This window comes from Procambarus clarkii, chromosome 46, assembly GCF_040958095.1.
Source record: "Procambarus clarkii isolate CNS0578487 chromosome 46, FALCON_Pclarkii_2.0, whole genome shotgun sequence".
In the NCBI taxonomy this organism is placed as follows: domain Eukaryota; kingdom Metazoa; phylum Arthropoda; class Malacostraca; order Decapoda; family Cambaridae; genus Procambarus; species Procambarus clarkii.
This window is the reverse complement of record NC_091195.1, coordinates 13,518,827-13,542,192: the sequence shown is the minus strand read 5'-3', so window position 1 is coordinate 13,542,192 and position 23,366 is coordinate 13,518,827. Positions and strand designations below refer to the sequence as shown.

The window sequence follows — 23,366 nt, the reverse complement described above, 5'->3', positions numbered from 1 at the left end:
GAGGAGCTTCACGGAGCTTCCTTGGCTAACCTTGGCATCCAGAATACGTCGGGCCTCCTGAACAAGTAGGTGGTATGGCCAGGAATCATCAATGATGCCCGCTTCTAATGTCAACAATCAAAGATACAAACAACCACACAGATGCCGCTGCAGTATTTCCCACGAATGTCTGTCAGACTTGAGATGGTTCATGAAGAGATCAGCGGCCCTCTACCTCAACATGGAGGGCGCTCATACAAAATTCACATGCGCCCACCACGTCTCAAGATGAGACCAGAGCAAATGGTGGAGATGAGGACAGAGTTGGTAGTTCTTAGTTTCTACAATGGTTCAGTCTCTGGCATTGGAGTTCCCACAGCAACGATTGTCTCCTACCAAGGATTGTAATTCTGGTCACACTTATGTTAGAAACTGCAGCAGTTCCTGGGAGCCTCCCCGCAACCACACCACGGCCTACCGTCTTCAGTCCAACAGAATGGTTGAACAGTTAACTCCAACTGAAAGTGGTGTTGTTGGTACAACCAGACCTGACTGTTTCAATTGCCAACCTTCCTTTAGTCCCTCTTGGGACTAAAGGAACATCTAAACATCTGAAAATGGCTCCACTCCTGACCTCCGCCTGTCCCAAGTTTCTCCCACATTATGTTACCATTGAAAACAAGTCACAAGTCCATCATCACTCCCACTGGAGCCTCCTGCAGAAGTAAACACTTTCTTATTTTACTACGGCTACCACTGTGACATGTGGGGTCCCTGTACCACCACTGGTACTACTGACACATAAAGGGACCTCCCCCCCCCCCGTGTTGGAAATAACCAACAGTTTTATACATCTTTGTATTTTATGCAACCTTTGTATTAACCACAAGTAGTTACTAAAATTACTAACTTGTAGATTTAATCATTATCATGATTTATTTACACATATTGCCAGATTCTTCCTAGTGAGAGTGACGACGTGAGGAACGTCAGGCAGTAACATGAATTCTCTCCACATTTAGTTGGATTTATAACAGAGTCCAGTTTATTATTTTCTTTACTAAAAATAGTCACTAATAAGTTTAATTTCGTAGTATACTACTACTTACTGTAACTCCCTTATTTAGTTGATATTAAACATTCTAGAGGAAATTACTTTAATGTAAATGATTTTACTTTAATTTCCTCGATTAGTTGCACAACTTTAATAAGCCTATTTATGTTACGAGAAATTCTATTTTATCAAAGAAGAATTTAATGTGATATTAATACTCGTCATTACCTCTTCCTTTCTTAGTCAATTGCGATATATACATAAACATTTACGCTCGAGATGTCTATCGAGAGCCGCGCATGCGCAATAAGGAAGAGGGTGAAGACGGGAGAGCGTCACTAGACGAGAGCACGGTGTGGACGCCATTGACAACGTGTAGCAGAGCTACGTTTTGATCCCATTTATTTCGCTCCCACGACCAGTAGAGTGGTGCCAGGTTATCTGGCACAGTAGCCGTGTCCCAGACTATCATATGAGCAATTCCAAAGTCAACGCCTTTCAAGCAGCAGCTGGAGGACGAAGAATTGCTCAAGTCTCCACATCAACGGACACTCGGCTCGGCAGCTAGGTTTACCTTTTTGTTATTATGTGGCCACAATTAACATTTAGGCTAGCAGTCGTTAGGCCGTAGAACAAATAATACAATCCCGTACGTGTCTTAAGTAAATTTACCATCTAAATAGATGATTAATTTCATTATTTTCTCCAAAGAGAATTTACAGTGTTTGAATATAAATTGCTCAGATATTAGCTGATAATTTCCACTATTATCCTCATAATTTAGGATGTATTTGTAGTTACTTATTATGTAGAAGATTTCAACAATGTAATTGCCTTTCAGTACCAAGGCGACGCCAACCGAGGTGTTAGGCTTCCCCACCGTTTCGTGCAACAATTTGCCCTATGCAACACGTCGTCGGTGGAGCGTAGCAACTGATTACACCTCACTAGATTAACAGCTAAGCTGTCCCTTTTTTATCTGTAGCAATAACTCTGTAGTTACAGTAGTGATCTCTCAAAGAGATCAATTACACTAACCCATTGATTTACTGATGCTGTTCAACATTTCAGTAGTATATTGAGTAGCATTTATCTCCAATTAATATTATATAATCAACCTTATTTCCTTTCCTATTTTATTTACTCTGGTGAAGAACCAGCACCAGAATAATGCTAGGGATGTATTAATCTTTTAGCATGTAACCCCCCAATTTTGTGTAAGTTAATTTGACTCCATATATATAAGAAATACAGTTTCACTAAGATCCATAGGACACTAGTTCTTGGGATCAGTTTTTCCATTGTCTTATTTTGTTTTCCACTTTTTCTCAAAAAGTGGTGGTCCTTCATAGCTATCGAAGTATATATTTAATTATTAGTTATTGGAGTCAGGTTTTTCCCCACACCCCGTACCACCACTGACACATAAAGGGACCGTGTACCACCACTGCTACCACTAACACACGTGGGGACCCTGTACCACCACGGAGACAGCACCTGCCATGTTAGCAGGGAAAGCTGTTTATACAGGTGTGGCCCAACCTGTACTAGCAGCTATGCTGATGACCAACTCAGGAGACCAGTCAGTACCTGCCTGCAACTCAACCAGTCACACGGACTGAAACCACACACATATATACATGCTGTACAGATGTGCATATTCTATTTTTTCTTGAAGGATCTTTGAGCGGCATTGTTTTAAGGACGTCCCAAAGCACAGCTGTAAATCTGATGGCATTAGGAATTGAAAATACTAGGCTTTAATCAAATCTAGAATAATGTAACCATATTAGCATATATTTCAATTCATCTTTATAAAGGACTGCTATGTATTTAAGTCTTATTTAAGTATTTATTTATGCTCTGCTCTTATTTATAAGTGTTCAATACTATACCACAAAGTAACACAAATTATGTGAAAGGTTGAATTCAAAAGTTTGGCAAAGTATAAGACTGTACCTTTAGCACCTAGTACGATGAAGGGCAATGCCTCGAACCACGCACACATTTTGGCCCGAAAATTTCTCTTGACTCTGAAAGCAAAAAAACTAATTGATAATGACCAGACATATTAGTTTTAGATTCAACAGAGCAGAAGTTGTTAAACACATGGAGTGTAATTTCCCTGAAGCGACCATACGAGTCATAAATACTCATATTCCGCCTAAGTAACTAAGTAAAACAGAAACAAGCAACACTTAGTGGGCCAGCCAGAGGCTTAGGGCCCGCGCAGTGGGCCAGCCAGAGGCTTAGGGCCTGCGCAGTGGGCCAGCCAGAGGCTTAGGGCCCGCGCAGGAATATCCCTGCGAAAAAATAGATAATATTAAAGAAATTACCTTGCTCTGAAATGAAAATATCAAGAGTTATTATTTGCATGTATTTGCAATATTTAGAGAACAGTTTTTAAACCATAAATGAAATGAAGTTAGTTGAGGAAGCAATAAAGGAAATGTCTTTATATGCTTGGGAAGGTTATCTTGAGAGGATTTCGGGGCTTAGCGTCCCCGCGGCCCGGTCCTCGACCAGGTCTTCTTTTTTGTTATACATACCCCCAAGAAGCAGCCCGTAGCAGCTGTCTAACTCCCAGGTACCTATTTACTGCTAGGTGAAAATGAACATCAGAGTGAAAGGAACTTTGCACATTTGTTTCCGCCTCCACCGGGAACTGAACCCGGAACCTCAGGACTATGTATGAATCCAAAGCGCTGTCAGGTCCCCTTATAACACTGGCCTGGGAAACACTCCTTCTGGGAAGAAGAAAGGGAAGGGAATTATCAGGAGAAAGTGCCAAGCCATTACGACTATATAGCATTGGGAAGAGGTCAGGATAAGGATTTGGGATGGGACGGGGGGAAAGGAATGGTGCCCAACCACTTGCATGGTCACGGATTGAACACCGACCTGCATGAAGCGATACCGTTGCTCTACCGTCCAGTGTAAGGGGTTGGGGAGTGTTTACAATTTCATCTACGTTGGTCTCATTTTCCTAATTGTAACACTTCCCCGACAGGAGTCAGCTTGAATTAATCCCGTTAATAACCAGGAAACTGTGCAACATAGCACCGAGACATAGCGGGGGCGATTTTAACTCAATAAAGCTAAATAAAAAATAGTTTTTATCCCTTCTAATATGGTTAAAATGTGTTCCCCTGATCACGGGATAAAAAAAAAATATTGTATATGACTGACTTCGGCCGTGGTGAAGTGAGTATATTGGATGGCCTGTAGCCTCGTGGCAGGAGTTGCTGTGGAGGTATATGTAGATATATATATCAATATCTCTGATTTGTTTTCCCTCTTTTTATATCCAGGATTATTCAATGGTGTGTCATTTGAGAAATTTATGTAATAAAATGTGTGAAACATCAGAATGCTCAAATATTCGTCTCGTAAATATGCGGACTATATTAAGTGTCTATAGCACAATATAGCGCCACACACTAACCAGCAGACGAGACAACATGCTTGTCCTGCCAGGAGTACCGACCTCTCACCTTGCACCAGTGACACAGTGTGTGCAAATATTGAACTTCAGCCAGCATTTGTTTCGTGTTGGTTCACGATGTTCCGTTTCCGTTTAAAATGATAGACTATGATTGCTAGTGTGATTGGGCGGTTTGGAGAGGTGCTAGGAATGGGCCAGAACCGTTTGTTTCACTCATGGGAATTTCAAGGGTATTGAAGTGGAACCTGAACTGTGAAAGTTATTTTATCAAGAGATTTGCCTTCCACTGTTTATGTCCAGGGATTCCGGCTTAGTAAAGTGTAAAATGGTCAGCCATAACTTGTTTCAGGAGTGGGCTCCCCAGACGTTTTGTGGCTCTGTGTATGGTAGAGGCAAAGGACAAGATGAATATATATGGGGGATTTTCAAGTCTGATGCATGTAGAACAAAGTCGTACTCGTGGGTTCGATGGAGGTGGCACCTGCGCTCGAAGATGTGGCACGGAATGAATGTGTGACAGTTTCCGGGTGAGGACCAAGTAATACGTGGGGTGTCAGCGACACTTTCAGTTGCTTCTACTACTACTGGCCTGATGGATGTGGATGCACAGGTTCAAGGCAGGGAAAGACATATATAGGTCTCCAATGGGGACCAGGTGGATGGTTCGATTGATACAGTTGGTTGTCCTGCTGTTTTATTGCCGGTGCATCAGAGTTCAGCCCTGTGGACTCGGTTGTGGTGGTGAACCCTGCGGATAAGGAGGACTGACGAATTAGTGGTGAATGCAAGCCACAGAGGGAGGATACTAATGGGTGTCTCCTGTAGAGAATTGTGTTTGTGTGATGGAGGCGGCGGTCCACGATGAGCTACCTAGCAGTGTCTCGCAAGAACACTGGCCCTGAGAGGTCGTGCTGAACAGAAAGAGGTGTGGTGGAGTCTGGCGTTGCCCTCATGTTGGTAAGCGTCCACCACCTGGTATGAGAAGCCCGGGTGCATGTACATGGCGAAAGTGGAGGCGTACCTCCTCAAGTGGAATACTTCACTGCCCTGAAACTTCGAACTCTCAGGAGACCCTACACGGAGAGGCCACTCCACACCGACAACCAGAGGATTTCACAACCAGAGACTCCATAGTCTCCTGAGACTGATGGATGCCTACTACTACTACTACTACCTCCTCTAAGTGTAGGGTCTACTGGGAGTGTCGAAGTTTCTGGGCAGTGGAGTGCGGTGGCGGGGAAAAAGCGTAGTTTCGATGATGAGCGTGTTGACGTTGTCTCTCCTGAAGGATTCAGAGGTTGGGTCAAGGGCTAGTGAGTGCCACTCTGTCGATTTCTAGTAGAGTGGGAGGTGGTGAGTAGTTTAAATGTGGCGTTTTCATCTCGAAGGTAGTAGGTTGCGTGTTAGGGATTGCCCAGGGATTGGGTGTGCTGTAAAACGTTAACGCATGTCAAGTGGGTTCCGAATTGTTTTGTGTCATTATGCATTGTATTGCATTTTGATTTTGTGTTAAATTTTGGGCACTATGTGTTATTATAGTTCATAGTGTTCCTACCATACAATTGTTCGGGGTTTTATCTATATTACAAATTCGTGTTTTCTTGCCTGTAACAATTTTGGTGCCTAGTTTCTAGTACATGTAACGACCATCGCTTGTTGGAGATCCTTTTCCTGAGTGAGTGAATTGGTACTTATGAATTCAGTGTGTCTGAATCTTTTTCTTAATAATTCAGTGTACCGAGTTATACTTTGTGCGTTGATATGTCATGTTTAATCGGTCATTGAGGGCCTTTTTATTCCTGTTAATATGTCAATACATGTTTCTTGTACATCATTCCGTCAATGTCTGTAAGGCATTGTTACTGTGTGGTGTCTTGCCTTTATATTATCTTATGTATATTAAATTCCATTCCATTGTATTTAGTTTGCTGTACTTTCTCTGCTTTCCAATGTGCTGTCATGTTCTCTGTATGTGCAGTTATCTGGGTGTGGTTTTTATTTATATGTGATGTGTGTGGACAGTACATTAAGGGTTTTCAGTTTGTTCTCCTTGTGCTCACTCTGTCATCTGTGTGCTTGTGAACTATTTTGTTCTTCTGTTCATCGTAAGGCGTGTTTGCAAACGATGAGTCACAATAATGTGGCTGAAGATATATAGACCAAACTACCCATCAGAAGGTGAAGAAACGACGATGTTTTGGTCCGACCTGAACCATTCTCAAGTAAAATTCGCCTTACGACAAACTAACGACGTTTTTCTTTTCTTTTTATTTGTAAAACAAACAAAACAACATAAACGGCACTGAAGCACCAAATAAAACGATTAGAAGTTCCACACCCAACATCAACACCATAAAGGAGAAATACAACACAGAACATTCAGAGTAACACATCATGGAAAACAATGAATAACAATGAACACAGAAACATAGTGCACAGAGCAATGCAACACAATGTGTAAACGCAAATTGAACAGTAAAAATGGTACAAAGGAACACACTTTAGGAAGACCCGCACCACCCTGATGGGGCGTGCCAATATGACATAGTAAGTAAAACACCCAACACCAAGGTATCAAAATAATGAAAGACAGTGAATACAAGTGTACAAAAGAAAAACAAAACAAAAATGAAAGTAAAGTAAAAACACACATAATACTCTGCACAAAACACAACAACAGACATACCAAGGAAACAGAAACACATTACACACACACATGAACAGAGCATAAACAAAACAGGACACACACAGCACACAGAAACCCCATGTGAAAAACTATACACACCAAATGTGAAAGTTCAATAGAGACATATAAATGAGAACACAATAAGTATAACACAGTAAATATAACATGAAATAGAACAGAGTACACACAAACAGCAACCGCACCCAGACGGGTCGTGCCAACCTGGACACATGATGTAAGCACATAATAAAAGGCATCAATACATAAGGACAGGGAGAACACAAAGCAAGCACAAGCACTACGTACATTTAGTCGGGAACTCCTGCGCCAGATAGCGCAAGCAGTACGTTTCCCAAATCATCATGACGTGATCGGTTACACCCAGATAGTAGAAGAGCACCATGGGATTGGATGCACCTGAGTTCCAACATCTGATCCTCACGTATCAGGGGCCACAGTTAGTGCCCGCAAGCAACACATCCAGAGGCCACACAGTTAGTGCCCACAAGCAACACATCAAAGGCCACAGTTAGTGCCCCCAAGCAACACATCCAGAGGTCACAATTAGTGCCCACAAGCAACACATCCTGAGGCGACAGTCAGTGCCCGCAAGCAACACATCCAGAGGCCACAGTTAGTGCCCACAAGCAACACATCAGAGGCCACAGTTATTGCCCGCAAGCAACACATCAGAGGCCACAGTTAGTGCCCACAAGCAACACATCCAGAGGCCACAGTTAGTGCCCACAAGCAACACATCAGAGGCCACAGTTAGTGCCCACAAGCAACACATCCAGAGGCCACAGTTAGTGCCCACAAGCAACACATCAGAGGCCACAGTTAGTGCCCACAAGCAACACATCCAGAGGCCACAGTTAGTGCCCACAAGCAACACATCAGAGGCCACAGTTAGTGCCCACAAGCAACACATCCAGAGGCCACAGTTAGTGCCCACAAGCAACACATCAGAGGCCACAGTTAGTGCCCACAAGCAACACATCAGAGGCCACAGTTAGTGCCCGCAAGCAACACATCAGAGGCCACAGTTATTGCCCGCAAGCAACACATCAGAGGCCACAGTTAGTGCCCACAAGCAACACATCCAGAGGCCACAGTTAGTGCCCACAAGCAACACATCAGAGGCTACAGTTAGTGCCCACAAGCAACACATCCAGAGGCCACAGTTAGTGCCCACAAGCAACACATCAGAGGCCACAGTTAGTGCCCACAAGCAACACATCCAGAGGCCACAGTTAGTGCCCACAAGCAACACATCAGAGGCCACAGTTAGTGCCCACAAGCAACACATCCAGAGGCCACAGTTAGTGCCCACAAGCAACACATCAGAGGCCACAGTTATTGCCCGCAAGCAACACATCAGAGGCCACAGTTAGTGCCCACAAGCAACACATCCAGAGGTCACAGTTAGTGCCCACAAGCAACACATCAGAGGCCACAGTTAGTGCCCACAAGCAACACATCAGAGGACACAGTTAGTGCCCACAAGCAACACATCAGAGGCCACAGTTAGTGCCCACAAGCAACACATCAGAGGCCACAGTTAGTGCCCACAAGCAACACATCAGAGGCCACAGTTAGTGCCCACAAGCAACACATCAGAGGCCACAGTTAGTGCCCACAAGCAACACATCAGAGGCCACAGTTAGTGCCCACAAGCAACACATCAGAGGCCACAGTTAGTGCCCACAAGCAACACATCAGAGGCCACAGTTAGTGCCCACAAGCAACACATCAGAGGCCACAGTTAGTGCCCACAAGCAACACATCAGAGGACACAGTTAGTGCCCACAAGCAACGCATCAGAGGACACAGTTAGTGCCCGCAAGCAACACATCAGAGGACACAGTTAGTGCCCACAAGCAACACATCAGAGGCCACAGTTAGTGCCCGCAAGCAACACATCAGAGGACACAGTTAGTGCCCACAAGCAACACATCAGAGGACACAGTTAGTGCCCACAAGCAACACATCAGAGGCCACAGTTAGTGCCCACAAGCAACACATCAGAGGCCACAGTTAGTGCCCACAAGCAACACATCAGAGGCCACAGTTAGTGCCCACAAGCAACACATCAGAGGCCACAGTTAGTGCCCACAAGCAACACATCCAGAGGCCACAGTTGGTGCCCACAAGCAACACATTTGTAAGTAATCACAGCTTACGTTTGAAAGTACTTCAAGTCAAAAATTAACTCTGTACTCTGGTTTAAGTACAAAGTCCTATAGGCGTATGCAGTCAAAACTTGTTAATAGAAATCTAATAAATTAGTCATATATATATATATATATATATATATATATATATATATATATATATATATATATATATATATATATATATATATATATATATATATATATATATATATATATATGTATATATATTGTGACGGTAAAGTGTTGGAGTGTTGATGTTCGGCAGTCCTCCAATGGCAGGTGGCAATGCCTTGTCACACTTACAGAAAAAAAAAGAGACTGCTTGCCTGTTTGTCTGTGGTAAGGTAATGGGAAGACACACAAAACACAAAATATAAACAATGAAATTTTACTTACTTTAGAAAACAAGATATGAACAAAGACAATCCCTTGGCTTACGTAAAATTCAAAACAAGTCAACAAACAAAACAACATGAATAATTAGTAGATATGAAATTTTACTCTAAAACAAAATAAGGTGCAAGACAATAATAATGATAATCAGGTGTTGAGAATATTGGCTAGAGCTGCCACCTCCCTTAGTACAAGACAGCCAGGGCTTAGTCTACCAGAGAGAGATGTCAACTTCTAAGAGCACAAAGATATTCTGTGGAGGACGGCGTGAGCTGGCCCAGACGTCGACTCAGGTAGAGGGCGTGAGTGCAGGTGCTATCGGCGATACACCAGCCAATCAGGAGCAGGCAGGCAGAGAATGGGTAGTTTGCTCATTGACCGGTGGAGAGCCGGTGTGTCTGGTGGTGCAAGGTACGCTTTGCTTCCTGGGCAAAACGTTTTGTAATACTGGTGGACGTATCTTCATTATAGTATCTTGGATTGAGAGGCTCAATCTCTCTTGAAAGAGATTATCGTCACAATATATATACATATATATATATATATATATATATATATATATATATATATATATATATATATATATATATATATATATATATATATATATATATATATATATATATATATATATATATATATATATATATATATATATATATATATATATATATATATAGTGCTGGAGTAAATACGCTGATTTATATGGAGCTTTGTCAACTTTTGTAGTTAAATTTCTATATATAATTAAATAATAAAGATGCATTTACCAAATACCTTGATGATAAAAGATCCCTTTTAGCAGTAGGAGACCTAAGCGCTAACGGAACCCCAAGATAATTAAAGCTTGAGGAGCGTTGTATGTACACGTCCGTCCGCGGTGGAGGCTGGTGAGCCACTGAGGAGTTGGTCGGTTGGCGTCTCTGGACGGGAGGACGGGTGCTGCCTTCTGGTGGTGGAGGGCAGCTTTGTGGTGGTGGTGGTGGGCAGCTTTGTTGTGGTGGGTGGTGGTGGAGGGCAGCTTTGTTGTGGTGGGTGGTGGTGGAGGGCAGCTTTGTGGTGGTGGTGGATGGCAGCTTTGTGGTGGTGGAGGGCAGCTTTGTTGTGGTGGGTGGTGGTGGAGGGCAGCTTTGTGGTGGTGGTGGATGGCAGCTTTGTGGTGGTGGTGGAGGGCAGCTTTGTGGTGGTGGTGGAGGGCAGCTTTGTGGTGGTGGAGGTGGAGGGCAGCTTTGTGGTGGTGGTGGATGGCAGCTTTGTGGTGGTGGTGGTGGGCAGCTTTGTGGTGGTGGAGGGCAGCTTTGTTGTGGTGGGTGGTGGTGGAGGGCAGCTTTGTGGTGGTGGGTGGTGGTGGAGGGCAGCTTTGTTGTGGTGGGTGGTGGTGGAGGGCAGCTTTGTGGTGGTGGTGGAGGGCAGCTTTGTGATGGTGGTGGAGGGCAGCTTTGTGGTGGTGGTGGAGGGCAGCTTTGTGGTGGTGGTGGAGGGCAGCTTTGTGGTGGTGGTGGAGGGCAGCTTTGTGGTGGTGGTGGAGGGCAGCTTTGTGGTGGTGGGTGGTGGTGGAGGGCAGCTTTGTTGTGGTGGGTGGTGGTGGAGGGCAGCTTTGTGGTGGTGGTGGAGGGCAGCTTTGTGATGGTGGTGGAGGGCAGCTTTGTGGTGGTGGTGGAGGGCAGCTTTGTGGTGGTGGTGGAGGGCAGCTTTGTGGTGGTGGTGGAGGGCAGCTTTGTGGTGGTGGTGGAGGGCAGCTTTGTGGTGGTGGTGGAGGGCAGCTTTGTGGTGGTGGTGGAGGGCAGCTTTGTGGTGGTGGTGGAGGGCAGCTTTGTGGTGGTGGGTGGAGGGCAGCTTTGTGGTGGTGGTGGATGGCAGCTTTGTGGTGGTGGTGGAGGGTAGCTTTGTTGTGGTGAGTGGTGGATGGCAGCTTTGTGGTGGTGGTGGATGGCAGCTTTGTGGTGGTGGTGGAGGGCAGCTTTGTGGTGGTGGTGGAGGGCAGCTTTGTGGTGGTGGTGGTGGGCAGCTTTGTGGTGGAGGGCAGCTTTGTTGTGGTGGGTGGTGGTGGAGGGCAGATTTGTGGTGGTGGTGGAGGGCAGCTTTGTGGTGGTGGTGGATGGCAGCTTTGTGGTGGTGGTGGAGGGCAGCTTTGTGGTGGTGGTGGTGGGCAGCTTTGTGGTGGTGGTGGTGGGCAGCTTTGTGGTGGTGGTGGAGGGCAGCTTTGTGGTGGTGGTGGAGGGCAGCTTTGTGGTGGTGGTGGAGGGCAGCTTTGTGGTGGTGGTGGGCAGCTTTGTAGTGGTGGAGGGCAGCTTTGTGGTGGTGGTGGAGGGAAGCTTTGTGGTGGTGGTGGAGGGCATCTTTGTGGTGGTGGTGGAGGGCAGCTTTGTGGTGGTGGTGGAGGGCAGCTTTGTGGTGGTGGTGGAGGGCAGCTTTGTGGTGGTGGTGGAGGGCAGCTTTGTGGTGGTGGTGGAGGGCAGCTTTGTGGTGGTGGGTGGTGGTGGAGTGCAGCTTTGTGGTGGTGGTGGAGGGCATCTTTGTGGTAGTGGTGGAGGGCAGCTTTGTGGTGGTGGTGGAGGGCAGCTTTGTGGTGGTGGAGGGCAGCTTTGTGGTGGTGGTCGAGGGCAGCTTTGTATTGGTGGAGGAGGGCACCTCTGTGGTAGTGGGTGGTGGTGGAGGGCAGCTTTGTGGTGGTGGAGGGCAGCTTTGTTGTGGTGGTGGAGGGCAGCTTTGTGGTGGTGGAGGGCAGCTTTGTGGTTTTGGAGGGCAGCTTTGTGGTGGTGGTGGAGGGCAGCTCTGTGGTGGCGAAGGGCAGCTTTGTGGTGGTGGTGGTGGGCAGCTTTGTTGTGGTGGTGGAGAGCAGCTTTGTGGTGGTGAAGGGCAGCTTTGTGGTGGTGGTGGAGGGCAGCTTTGTGGTGGTGGACGGCAGCTTTGTGGTGGTGGAGGAGGGCAGCTTTGTGGTGGTGAAGGGCAGCTTTGTGGTGGTGGAGGGCAGCTTTGTTGTGGTGGTGGAGGGCAGCTTTGTGGTGGTGAAGGGCAGCTTTGTTGTGGTGGTGGAGGGCAGCTTTGTTGTGGTGGTGGAGGGCAGCTTTGTGGTGGTGGAGGGCAGCTTTGTGGTGGTGGTGGAGTGCAGCTTTGTTGTGGTGGTGGAGGGCAGCTTTGTTGTGGTGGTGGAGGGCAGCTTTGTGGTGGTGGAGGGCAGCTTTGCGGTGGTGGAGGGCAGCTTTGTGGTGGTGGTGGAGGGCAGCTTTGAAGTGGTGGAGGGCAGCTTTGTGGTGGTGGTGGTGGTGGAGGGCAGCTTTGTGGTGGTGGTGGAGGGCAGCTTTGTGGTGGTGGAGGGCAGCTTTGTGGTGGTGGTGGTGGAGGGCAGCTTTGTGGTTATGGTGGTGGAGGGCAGCTTTGTGGTGGTGGTGGTGGTGGGCAGCTTTGTGGTGGTGGTGGAGAGCAGCTTTGTTGTGGTGGTGGAGGGCAGCTTTGTGGTGGTGGTGGAGGGCACCTTTGTGGTGGTGGAGGGCAGCTTTGTGGTGGTGGTGGAGGGCAGCTTTGTTGTGGTGGTGGAGGGCAGCTTTGTGGTGGTGGAGGGCAGCTTTGTGGTGGTGGTGGAGAGCAGCTTTGTGGTGGTGGAGGGCAGCTTTGTGGTGGTGGTGGAGAGCAGCTTTGTTGTGGTGGAGGAGGGCAGCTTTGTGGTGGTGGAGGGCAGCTTTGTGGTGGTGGTGGAGGGCAGCTTTGTTGTGGTGGAGAGCAGCTTTGTGGTGGTGGGGGGCAGCTTTGTGGTGGTGGTGGAGGGCAGATTTGTGGTGGTGGTGGAGGGCAGCTTTGTGGTGGTGGTGGAGAGCAGCTTTGTGGTGGTGGAGGAGGGTAGCTTTGTGGTGGTGGAGGGCAGCTTTGTGGTGGTGGTGGAGGGCAGCTTTGTGGTGGTGGAGGGCAGCTTTGTGGTGGTGGTGAAGGGCAGCTTTGTGGTGGCGGTGATGGGCAGCTTTGTGGTGGTGGAGGGCAGCTTTGTGGTGGTGGTGGTGGGCAGCTTTGTGGTGGTGGTGGAGAGCAGCTTTGTGGTGATGGTGGAGGGCAGCTTTGTGGTGGTGGAGGGCAGCTATGTGGTGGTGGAGGGCAGCTTTGTGGTGGTGGTGGAGAGCAGCTTTGTGGTGGTGGTGGAGGGCAGCTTTGTGGTGGTGGTGGAGAGCAGCTTTGTTGTGGTGGTGGAGGGCAGCTTTGTTGTGGTGGTGGAGGGCAGCTTTGTGGTGGTGGTGGAGGGCAGCTTTGTGGTGGTGGAGGGCAGCTTTGTGGTGGTGGTGGAGGGCAGCTTTGTGGTGGTGGTGGAGGGCAGCTTTGAAGTGGTGGAGGGCAGCTTTGTGGTGGTGGTGGTGGTGGAGGGCAGCTTTGTGGTGGTGGTGGAGGGCAGCTTTGTGGTGGTGGAGGGCAGCTTTGTGGTGGTGGTGGTGGAGGGCAGCTTTGTGGTGGTGGTGGAGGGCAGCTTTGTTGTGGTGGTGGAGGGCAGCTTTGTTGTGGTGGTGGAGGGCAGCTTTGTGGTCGTGGAGGGCAGCTTTGTGGTGGTGGTGGAGGGCAGCTTTGAAGTGGGGGAGGGCAGCTTTGTGGTGGTGGTGGAGGGCAGCTTTGTGGTGGTGGTGGAGGGCAGCTTTGTGGTGGTGGAGGGCAGCTTTGTGGTGGTGGTGGTGGAGGGCAGCTTTGTGGTTATGGTGGTGGAGGGCAGCTTTGTGGTGGTGGTGGTGGTGGTGGAGAGCAACTTTGTTGTGGTGGTGGAGGGCAGCTTTGTGGTGGTGGTGGAGGGCAGCTTTGTGGTGGTGGAGGGCAGCTTTGTGGTGGTGGTGGAGGGCAGCTTTGTTGTGGTGGTGGAGGGCAGCTTTGTGGTGGTGGAGGGCAGCTTTGTGGTGGTGGTGGAGAGCAGCTTTGTGGTGGTGGAGGGCAGCTTTGTGGTGGTGGTGGAGAGCAGCTTTGTTGTGGTGGAGGAGGGCAGCTTTGTGGTGGTGGAGGGCAGCTTTGTGGTGGTGGTGGAGGGCAGCTTTGTTGTGGTGGAGAGCAGCTTTGTGGTGGTGGGGGGCAGCTTTGTGGTGGTGGTGGAGGGCAGATTTGTGGTGGTGGTGGAGGGCAGCTTTGTGGTGGTGGTGGAGAGCAGCTTTGTGGTGGTGGAGGAGGGTAGCTTTGTGGTGGTGGAGGGCAGCTTTGTGGTGGTGGTGGAAGGCAGCTTTGTAGTGGTGGAGGGCAGCTTTGTGGTGGTGGTGAAGGGCAGCTTTGTGGTGGCGGTGATGGGCAGCTTTGTGGTGGTGGAGGGCAGCTTTGTGGTGGTGGTGGAGGGCAGCTTTGTGGTGGTGGTGGATGGCAGCTTTGTGGTGGTGGTGGAGGGTAGCTTTGTTGTGGTGAGTGGTGGATGGCAGCTTTGTGGTGGTGGTGGATGGCAGCTTTGTGGTGGTGGTGGAGGGCAGCTTTGTGGTGGTGGTGGAGGGCAGCTTTGTGGTGGTGGTGGTGGGCAGCTTTGTGGTGGAGGGCAGCTTTGTTGTGGTGGGTGGTGGTGGAGGGCAGCTTTGTGGTGGTGGTGGAGGGCAGCTTTGTGGTGGTGGTGGATGGCAGCTTTGTGGTGGTGGTGGAGGGCAGCTTTGTGGTGGTGGTGGTGGGCAGCTTTGTGGTGGTGGTGGTGGGCAGCTTTGTGGTGGTGGTGGAGGGCAGCTTTGTGGTGGTGGTGGAGGGCAGCTTTGTGGTGGTGGTGGAGGGCAGCTTTGTGGTGGTGGTGGGCAGCTTTGTAGTGGTGGAGGGCAGCTTTGTGGTGGTGGTGGAGGGAAGCTTTGTGGTGGTGGTGGAGGGCATCTTTGTGGTGGTGGTGGAGGGCAGCTTTGTGGTGGTGGTGGAGGGCAGCTTTGTGGTGGTGGTGGAGGGCAGCTTTGTGGTGGTGGTGGAGGGCAGCTTTGTGGTGGTGGTGGAGGGCAGCTTTGTGGTGGTGGTGGAGGGCAGCTTTGTGGTGGTGGGTGGTGGTGGAGGGCAGCTTTGCGGTGGTGGTGGAGGGCATCTTTGTGGTAGTGGTTGAGGGCAGCTTTGTGGTGGTGGTGGAGGGCAGCTTTGTGGTGGTGGAGGGCAGCTTTGTGGTGGTGGTCGAGGGCAGCTTTGTGGTGGTGGAGGAGGGCACCTCTGTGGTAGTGGGTGGTGGTGGAGGGCAGCTTTGTGGTGGTGGAGGGCAGCTTTGTTGTGGTGGTGGAGGGCAGCTTTGTGGTGGTGGTGGAGGGCAGCTTTGTTGTGGTGGTGGAGGGCAGCTTTGTGGTGGTGGAGGGCAGCTTTGTGGTTTTGGAGGGCAGCTTTGTGGTGGTGGTGGAGGGCAGCTCTGTGGTGGCGAAGGGCAGCTTTGTGGTGGTGGTGGTGGGCAGCTTTGTTGTGGTGGTGGAGGGCAGCTTTGTGGTGGTGAAGGGCAGCTTTGTGGTGGTGGTGGAGGGCAGCTTTGTGGTGGTGGACGGCAGCTTTGTGGTGGTGGTGGAGGGCAGCTTTGTGGTGGTGAAGGGCAGCTTTGTGGTGGTGGAGGGCAGCTTTGTTGTGGTGGTGGAGGGCAGCTTTGTGGTGGTGAAGGGCAGCTTTGTTGTGGTGGTGGAGGGCAGCTTTGTTGTGGTGGTGGAGGGCAGCTTTGTGGTGGTGGAGGGCAGCTTTGTGGTGGTGGTGAAGGGCAGCTTTGTGGTGGCGGTGATGGGCAGCTTTGTGGTGGTGGAGGGCAGCTTTGTGGTGGTGGTGGAGGGCAGCTTTGTGGTGGTGGTGGATGGCAGCTTTGTGGTGGTGGTGGAGGGTAGCTTTGTTGTGGTGAGTGGTGGATGGCAGCTTTGTGGTGGAGGTGGATGGCAGCTTTGTGGTGGTGGTGGAGGGCAGCTTTGTGGTGGTGGTGGAGGGCAGCTTTGTGGTGGTGGTGGTGGGCAGCTTTGTGGTGGAGGGCAGCTTTGTTGTGGTGGGTGGTGGTGGAGGGCAGCTTTGTGGTGGTGGTGGAGGGCAGCTTTGTGGTGGTGGTGGATGGCAGCTTTGTGGTGGTGGTGGAGGGCAGCTTTGTGGTGGTGGTGGTGGGCAGCTTTGTGGTGGTGGTGGTGGGCAGCTTTGTGGTGGTGGTGGAGGGCAGCTTTGTGGTGGTGGTGGAGGGCAGCTTTGTGGTGGTGGTGGAGGGCAGCTTTGTGGTGGTGGTGGGCAGCTTTGTAGTGGTGGAGGGCAGCTTTGTGGTGGTGGTGGAGGGAAGCTTTGTGGTGGTGGTGGAGGGCATCTTTGTGGTGGTGGTGGAGGGCATCTTTGTGGTGGTGGTGGAGGGCAGCTTTGTGGTGGTGGTGGAGGGCAGCTTTGTGGTGGTGGTGGAGGGCAGCTTTGTGGTGGTGGGTGGTGGTGGAGGGCAGCTTTGTGGTGGTGGGTGGTGGTGGAGGGCAGCTTTGTGGTGGTGGTGGAGGGCATCTTTGTGGTAGTGGTGGAGGGCAGCTTTGTGGTGGTGGTGGAGGGCAGCTTTGTGGTGGTGGAGGGCAGCTTTGTGGTGGTGGTCGAGGGCAGCTTTGTGGTGGTGGAGGAGGGCACCTCTGTGGTAGTGGGTGGTGGTGGAGGGCAGCTTTGTGGTGGTGGAGGGCAGCTTTGTTGTGGTGGAGGGCAGCTTTGTGGTGGTGGAGGGCAGCTTTGTGGTTTTGGAGGGCAGCTTTGTGGTGGTGGTGGAGGGCAGCTCTCTGGTGGCGAAGGGCAGCTTTGTGGTGGTGGTGGTGGGCAGCTTTGTTGTGGTGGTGGAGGGCAGCTTTGTGGTGGTGAAGGGCAGCTTTGTGGTGGTGGTGGAGGGCAGCTTTGTGGTGGTGGACGGCAGCTTTGTGGTGGTGGTGGAGGGCAGCTTTGTGGTGGTGAAGGGCAGCTTTGTGGTGGTGGAGGGCAGCTTTGTTGTGGTGGTGGAGGGCAGCTTTGTGGTGGTGAAGGGCAGCTTTGTTGTGGTGGTGGAGGGCAGCTTTGTTGTGGTGGTGGAGGGCAGCTTTGTGGTGGTGGAGGGCAGCTTTGTGGTGGTGGTGGAGTGCAGCTTTGTTGTGGCGGTGGAGGGCAGCTTTGTTGTGGTGGTGGAGGGCAGCTTTGTGGTGGTGGAGGGCAGCTTTGTGGTGGTGGAGGGCAGCTTTGTGGTGGTGGTGGAGGGCAGCTTTGAAGTGGTGGAGGGCAGCTTTGTGGTGGTGGTGGTGGTGGAGGGCAGCTTTGTGGTGGTGGTGGAGGGCAGCTTTGCGGTGGTGGAGGGCAGCTTTGTGGTGGTGGTGGTGGAGGGCAGCTTTGTGGTTATGGTGGTGGAGGGCAGCTTTGTGGTGGTGGTGGTGGTGGGCAGCTTTGTGGTGGTGGTGGAGAGCAGCTTTGTTGTGGTGGTGGAGGGCAGCTTTGTGGTGGTGGTGGAGGGCACCTTTGTGGTGGTGGAGGGCAGCTTTGTGGTGGTGGTGGAGGGCAGCTTTGTTGTGGTGGTGGAGGGCAGCTTTGTGGTGGTGGAGGGCAGCTTTGTGGTGGTGGTGGAGAGCAGGTTTGTGGTGGTGGAGGGCAGCTTTGTGGTGGTGGTGGAGAGCAGCTTTGTTGTGGTGGAGGAGGGCAGCTTTGTGGTGGTGGAGGGCAGCTTTGTGGTGGTGGTGGAGGGCAGCTTTGTTGTGGTGGAGAGCAGCTTTGTGGTGGTGGGGGGCAGCTTTGTGGTGGTGGTGGAGGGCAGATTTGTGGTGGTGGTGGAGGGCAGCTTTGTGGTGGTGGTGGAGAGCAGATTTGTGGTGGTGGAGGAGGGTAGCTTTGTCGTGGTGGAGGGCAGCTTTGTGGTGGTGGTGGAGGGCAGCTTTGTGGTGGTGGTGAAGGGCAGCTTTGTGGTGGCGGTGATGGGCAGCTTTGTGGTGGTGGAGGGCAGCTTTGTGGTGGTGGTGGTGGGCAGCTTTGTGGTGGTGGTGGAGAGCAGCTTTGTGGTGATGGTGGAGGGCAGCTTTGTGGTGGTGGAGGGCAGCTATGTGGTGGTGGAGGGCAGCTTTGTGGTGGTGGTGGAGAGCAGCTTTGTGGTGGTGGTGGAGGGCAGCTTTGTGGTGGTGGTGGAGAGCAGCTTTGTTGTGGTGGTGGAGGGCAGCTTTGTTGTGGTGGTGGAGGGCAGCTTTGTGGTGGTGGAGGGCAGCTTTGTGGTGGTGGTGGAGGGCAGCTTTGAAGTGGTGGAGGGCAGCTTTGTGGTGGTGGTGGAGGGCAGCTTTGAAGTGGTGGAGGGCAGCTTTGTGGTGGTGGTGGTGGCGGAGGGCAGCTTTGTGGTGGTGGTGGAGGGCAGCTTTGAAGTGGTGGAGGGCAGCTTTGTGGTGGTGGTGGTGGTGGAGGGCAGCTTTGTGGTGGTGGTGGAGGGCAGCTTTGTGGTGGTGGAGGGCAGCTTTGTGGTGGTGGTGGTGGAGGGCAGCTTTGTGGTGGTGGTGGAGGGCAGCTTTGTTGTGGTGGTGGAGGGCAGCTTTGTTGTGGTGGTGGAGGGCAGCTTTGTGGTCGTGGAGGGCAGCTTTGTGGTGGTGGTGGAGGGCAGCTTTGAAGTGGGGGAGGGCAGCTTTGTGGTGGTGGTGGTGGTGGAGGGCAGCTTAAGTGGTGGTGGTGGAGGGCAGCTTTGTGGTGGTGGAGGGCAGCTTTGTGGTGGTGGTGGTGGAGGGCAGCTTTGTGGTTATGGTGGTGGAGGGCAGCTTTGTGGTGGTGGTGGTGGTGGGCAGCTTTGTGGTGGTGGTGGAGAGCAGCTTTGTTGTGGTGGTGGAGGGCAGCTTTGTGGTGGTGGTGGAGGGCAGCTTTGTGGTGGTGGAGGGCAGCTTTGTGGTGGTGGTGGAGGGCAGCTTTGTTGTGGTGGTGGAGGGCAGCTTTGTGGTGGTGGAGGGCAGCTTTGTGGTGGTGGTGGAGAGCAGCTTTGTGGTGGTGGAGGGCAGCTTTGTGGTGGTGGTGGAGAGCAGCTTTGTTGTGGTGGAGGAGGGCAGCTTTGTGGTGGTGGAGGGCAGCTTTGTGGTGGTGGTGGAGGGCAGCTTTGTTGTGGTGGAGAGCAGCTTTGTGGTGGTGGGGGGCAGCTTTGTGGTGGTGGTGGAGGGCAGATTTGTGGTGGTGGTGGAGGGCAGCTTTGTGGTAATGGTGGAGAGCAGCTTTGTGGTGGTGGAGGAGGGTAGCTTTGTGGTGGTGGAGGGCAGCTTTGTGGTGGTGGTGGAAGGCAGCTTTGTGGTGGTGGAGGGCAGCTTTGTGGTGGTGGTGAAGGGCAGCTTTGTGGTGGCGGTGATGGGCAGCTTTGTGGTGGTGGAGGGCAGCTTTGTGGTGGTGGTGGTGGGCAGCTTTGTGGTGGGGGTGGAGAGCAGCTTTGTGGTAATGGTGGAGGGCAGCTTTGTGGTGGTGGAGGGCAGCTATGTGGTGGTGGAGGGCAGCTTTGTGGTGGTGGTGGAGAGCAGCTTTGTGGTGGTGGTGGAGGGCAGCTTTGTGGTGGTGGTGGAGAGCAGCTTTGTGGTGGTGGAGGGCAGCTTTGTGGTGGTGGTGGAGGGCAGGTTTGTGGTGGTGGAGAGCAACTTTGTGGTGGTGGGGAAGGGCAGCTTTGTGGTGGTGAAGGGCAGCTTTGTGGTGGTGGTGGAGGGCAGCATTGTGGTGGTGGTGGAGAGCAGCTTTGTGGTGGTGGAGGGCAACTTTGTGGTGGTGGGGAAGGGCAGCTTTGTGGTGGTGGTGGAGAGAAGCTTTGTGGTGGTGGTGGTGGGCAGCTTTGTGGTGGTGGTGGAGCGCAGCTTTGTGGTGGTGGTGGAGGGCAGCTTTGTGGTGGTGGTGGAGGGCAGCTTTGTGGTGGTGGTGGAGCGCAGCTTTGTGGTGGTGGTGGAGAGCAGCTTTGTGGTGGTGGTGGGCAGCTTTGTGGTGGTGGTGGAGCGCAGCTTTGTGGTGGTGGTGGAGAGCAGCTTTGTGGTGGTGGTGGAGGGCAGCTTTGTGGTGGTGGTGGAGAGCAGCTTTATGGTGGTGGTGGAGGGCAGCTTTGTGGTGGTGGTGGAGAGCAGCTTTGTGGTGGTGGTGGAGGGCAACTTTGTGGTGGTGGGGAAGGGCAGCTTTGTGGTGGTGGGGAAGGGCAGCTTTGTGGTGGTGGTGGAGGGCAGCTTTGTGGTGGAGGAGGGCAGCTTTGTGGTGGTGGAGGGCAGCTTTGTGGTGGTGGTGGAGGGCAGCTTTGTTGTGGTGGAGAGCAGCTTTGTGGTAGTGGAGGGCAGCTTTGTGGTGGTGGTGGAGGGCAGATTTGTGGTGGTGGTTGAGGGCAGCTTTGTGGTGGTGGTGGAGGGCAGCTTTGTGGTGGTGGTGGAGGGCAGCTTTGTGTTGGTGGTGGAGGGCAGCTTTGTGGTGGTGGTGAAGGGCAGCTTTGTGGTGGTGGAGGGCAGCTTTGTGTTGGTGGTGGAGGGCAGCTTTGTGGTGGTGGTGGAGAGCAGCTTTGTGGTGGTGGAGGGCAGCTTTGTGGTGGTGAAGGGCAGCTTTGTGGTGGTGGTGGGCAGCTTTGTGGTGGTGGTGAAGGGCAGCTTTGTGGTGGTGGTGGAGGGCAGCTTTGTGGTAGTGGTGGAGGGCAGCTTTGTGGTGGTGGTGGAGGGCAACTTTGTGGTGGTGGTGGAGGGCAGCTTTGTGGTGGTGGTGGAGAGCAGCTTTGTGGTGGTGGAGGGCAGCTTTGTGATGGTGAAGGGCAGCTTTGTGGTGGTGGTGGAGAGCAGCTTTGTGGTGGTGGAGGGCAGCTTTGTGGTGGTGGTGGAGAGCAGCTTTGTGGTGGTGGAGGGCAGCTTTGTGGTGGTAGTGGAGAGCAGCTTTGTGGTGGTGGTGGAGGGCAGCTTTGTGGTGGTGGTGGAAAGCAGCTTTGTGGTGGTGGAGGGCAGCATTGTGGTGGTGGTGGAGGGCAGCTTTGTGGTGGTGGTGGAGAGCAGCTTTGTGGTGGTGGTGGAGGGCAGCTTTGTGGTGGTGGTGGAGAGCAGCTTTGTGGTGGTGGTGGAGGGCAACTTTGTGGTGGTGGGGAAGGGCAGCTTTGTGGTGGTGGTGGAGAGCAGCTTTGTGGTGGTGGTGGAGGGCAGCTTTGTGGTGGTGGTGGAGAGCAGCTTTGTGGTGGTGGTGGAGGGCAACTTTGTGGTGGTGGGGAAGGGCAGCTTTGTGGTGGTGGTGGAGAGCAGCTTTGTGGTGGTGGTGGAGGGCAGCTTTGTGGTGGTGGTGGAGCGCAGCTTTGTGGTGGTGGTGGAGAGCAGCTTTGTGGTGGTGGTGGAGGGCAGCTTTGTGGTGGTGGTGGAGCGCAGCTTTGTGGTGGTGGTGGAGAGCAGCTTTGTGGTGGTGGTGGGCAGCTTTGTGGTGGTGGTGGAGCGCAGCTTTGTGGTGGTGGTGGAGAGCAGCTTTGTGGTGGTGGTGGAGGGCAGCTTTGTGGTGGTGGTGGAGAGCAGCTTTGTGGTGGTGGTGGAGGGCAGCTTTGTGGTGGTGGTGGAGAGCAGCTTTGTGGTGGTGGTGGAGGGCAACTTTGTGGTGGTGGGGAAGGGCAGCTTTGTGGTGGAGGAGGGCAGCTTTGTGGTGGTGGAGGGCAGCTTTGTGGTGGTGGTGGAGGGCAGCTTTGTGGTGGAGGAGGGCAGCTTTGTGGTGGTGGAGGGCAGCTTTGTGGTGCTGGTGGAGGGCAGCTTTGTTGTGGTGGAGAGCAGCTTTGTGGTGGTGGAGGGCAGCTTTGTGGTGGTGGTGGAGGGCAGATTTGTGGTGGTGGCGGAGGGCAGCTTTGTGGTGGTGGTGGAGGGCAGCTTTGTGGTGGTGGTGGAGAGCAGCTTTGTGGTGGTGTAGGCAGCTTTTTGGTGGTGAAGGGCAGCTTTGTGGTGGTGGTGGGCAGCTTTGTGGTGGTGGAGGGCAGCTTTGTGGTGGTGGTGGAGGGCAGCTTTGTGGATGTGGTGGAGGGCAACTTTGTGGTGGTGGTGGTGGAGGGCAGCTTTGTGGTGGTGGTGGAGAGCAGCTTTGTGGTGGTGGAGGGCAGCTTTGTGGTGGTGGTGGTGGAGAGCAGCTTTGTGGTGGTGGTGGAGTGCAGCTTTGTGGTGGTGGTGGAGAGCAGCTTTGTGGTGGTGGAGGGCAGCTTTGTGGTGGTGGTGGAGGGCAGCTTTGTGGTGGTGGTGGAGAGCAGCTTTGTGGTGGTGGAGGGCAGCTTTGTGGTGGTGGTGGAGGGCAGCTTTGTGGTGGTGAAGGGCAGCTTTGTGGTGGTGGTGGAGGGCAGCTTTGTTGTGGTGGTGGAGAGCAGCTTTGTGGTGGTGGAGGGCAGCTTTGTGGTGGTGGTGGAGAGCAGCTTTGTGGTGGTGGTGGAGGGCAGCTTTGTGGTAGTGGTGGAGAGCAGCTTTGTGGTGGTGGAGGGCAGCTTTGTGGTGGTGGTGGAGGGCAGCTTTGTGGTGGTGGTGGAGAGCAGCTTTGTGGTGGTGGAGGGCAGCTTTGTGGTGGTGGTGGAGGGCAGCTTTGTGGTGGTGGAGGGCAACTTTGTGGTGGTGGTGGAGGGCAGCTTTGTGGTGGTGGTGGAGAGCAGCTTTGTGGTGGTGGAGGGCAGCTTTGTGGTGGTGGTGGAGGGCAGTTTTGTGGTGGTGGTGGAGAGCAGCTTTGTGGTGGTGGAGGGCAGCTTTGTGGTGGTGGTGGAGGTCAGCTTTGTGGTGGTGAAGGGCAGCTTTGTGGTGGTGGGGAAGGGCAACTTTGTGGTGGTGGTGGGCAGCTTTG

The 23,366-nt window shown here is 52.4% G+C and overlaps 1 protein-coding gene across 1 annotated transcript in view; it reads right to left on the bottom strand.

Annotated features, from left to right (window-relative positions):
• The window catches only part of LOC138350540 (uncharacterized), a 50,632-nt gene that overhangs the window by 16,051 nt on the left and 11,215 nt on the right, over positions 1-23,366 (bottom strand). Inside the window, exons 2-3 of the mRNA XM_069301548.1 lie at positions 10,512-10,632; positions 2,993-3,066 (exon numbers count right to left, since the gene is read on the bottom strand). Of these exons, the coding sequence (XP_069157649.1) occupies positions 2,993-3,066; positions 10,512-10,632 (195 nt within the window). The remainder of the gene's footprint in view (positions 1-2,992; positions 3,067-10,511; positions 10,633-23,366) is intronic.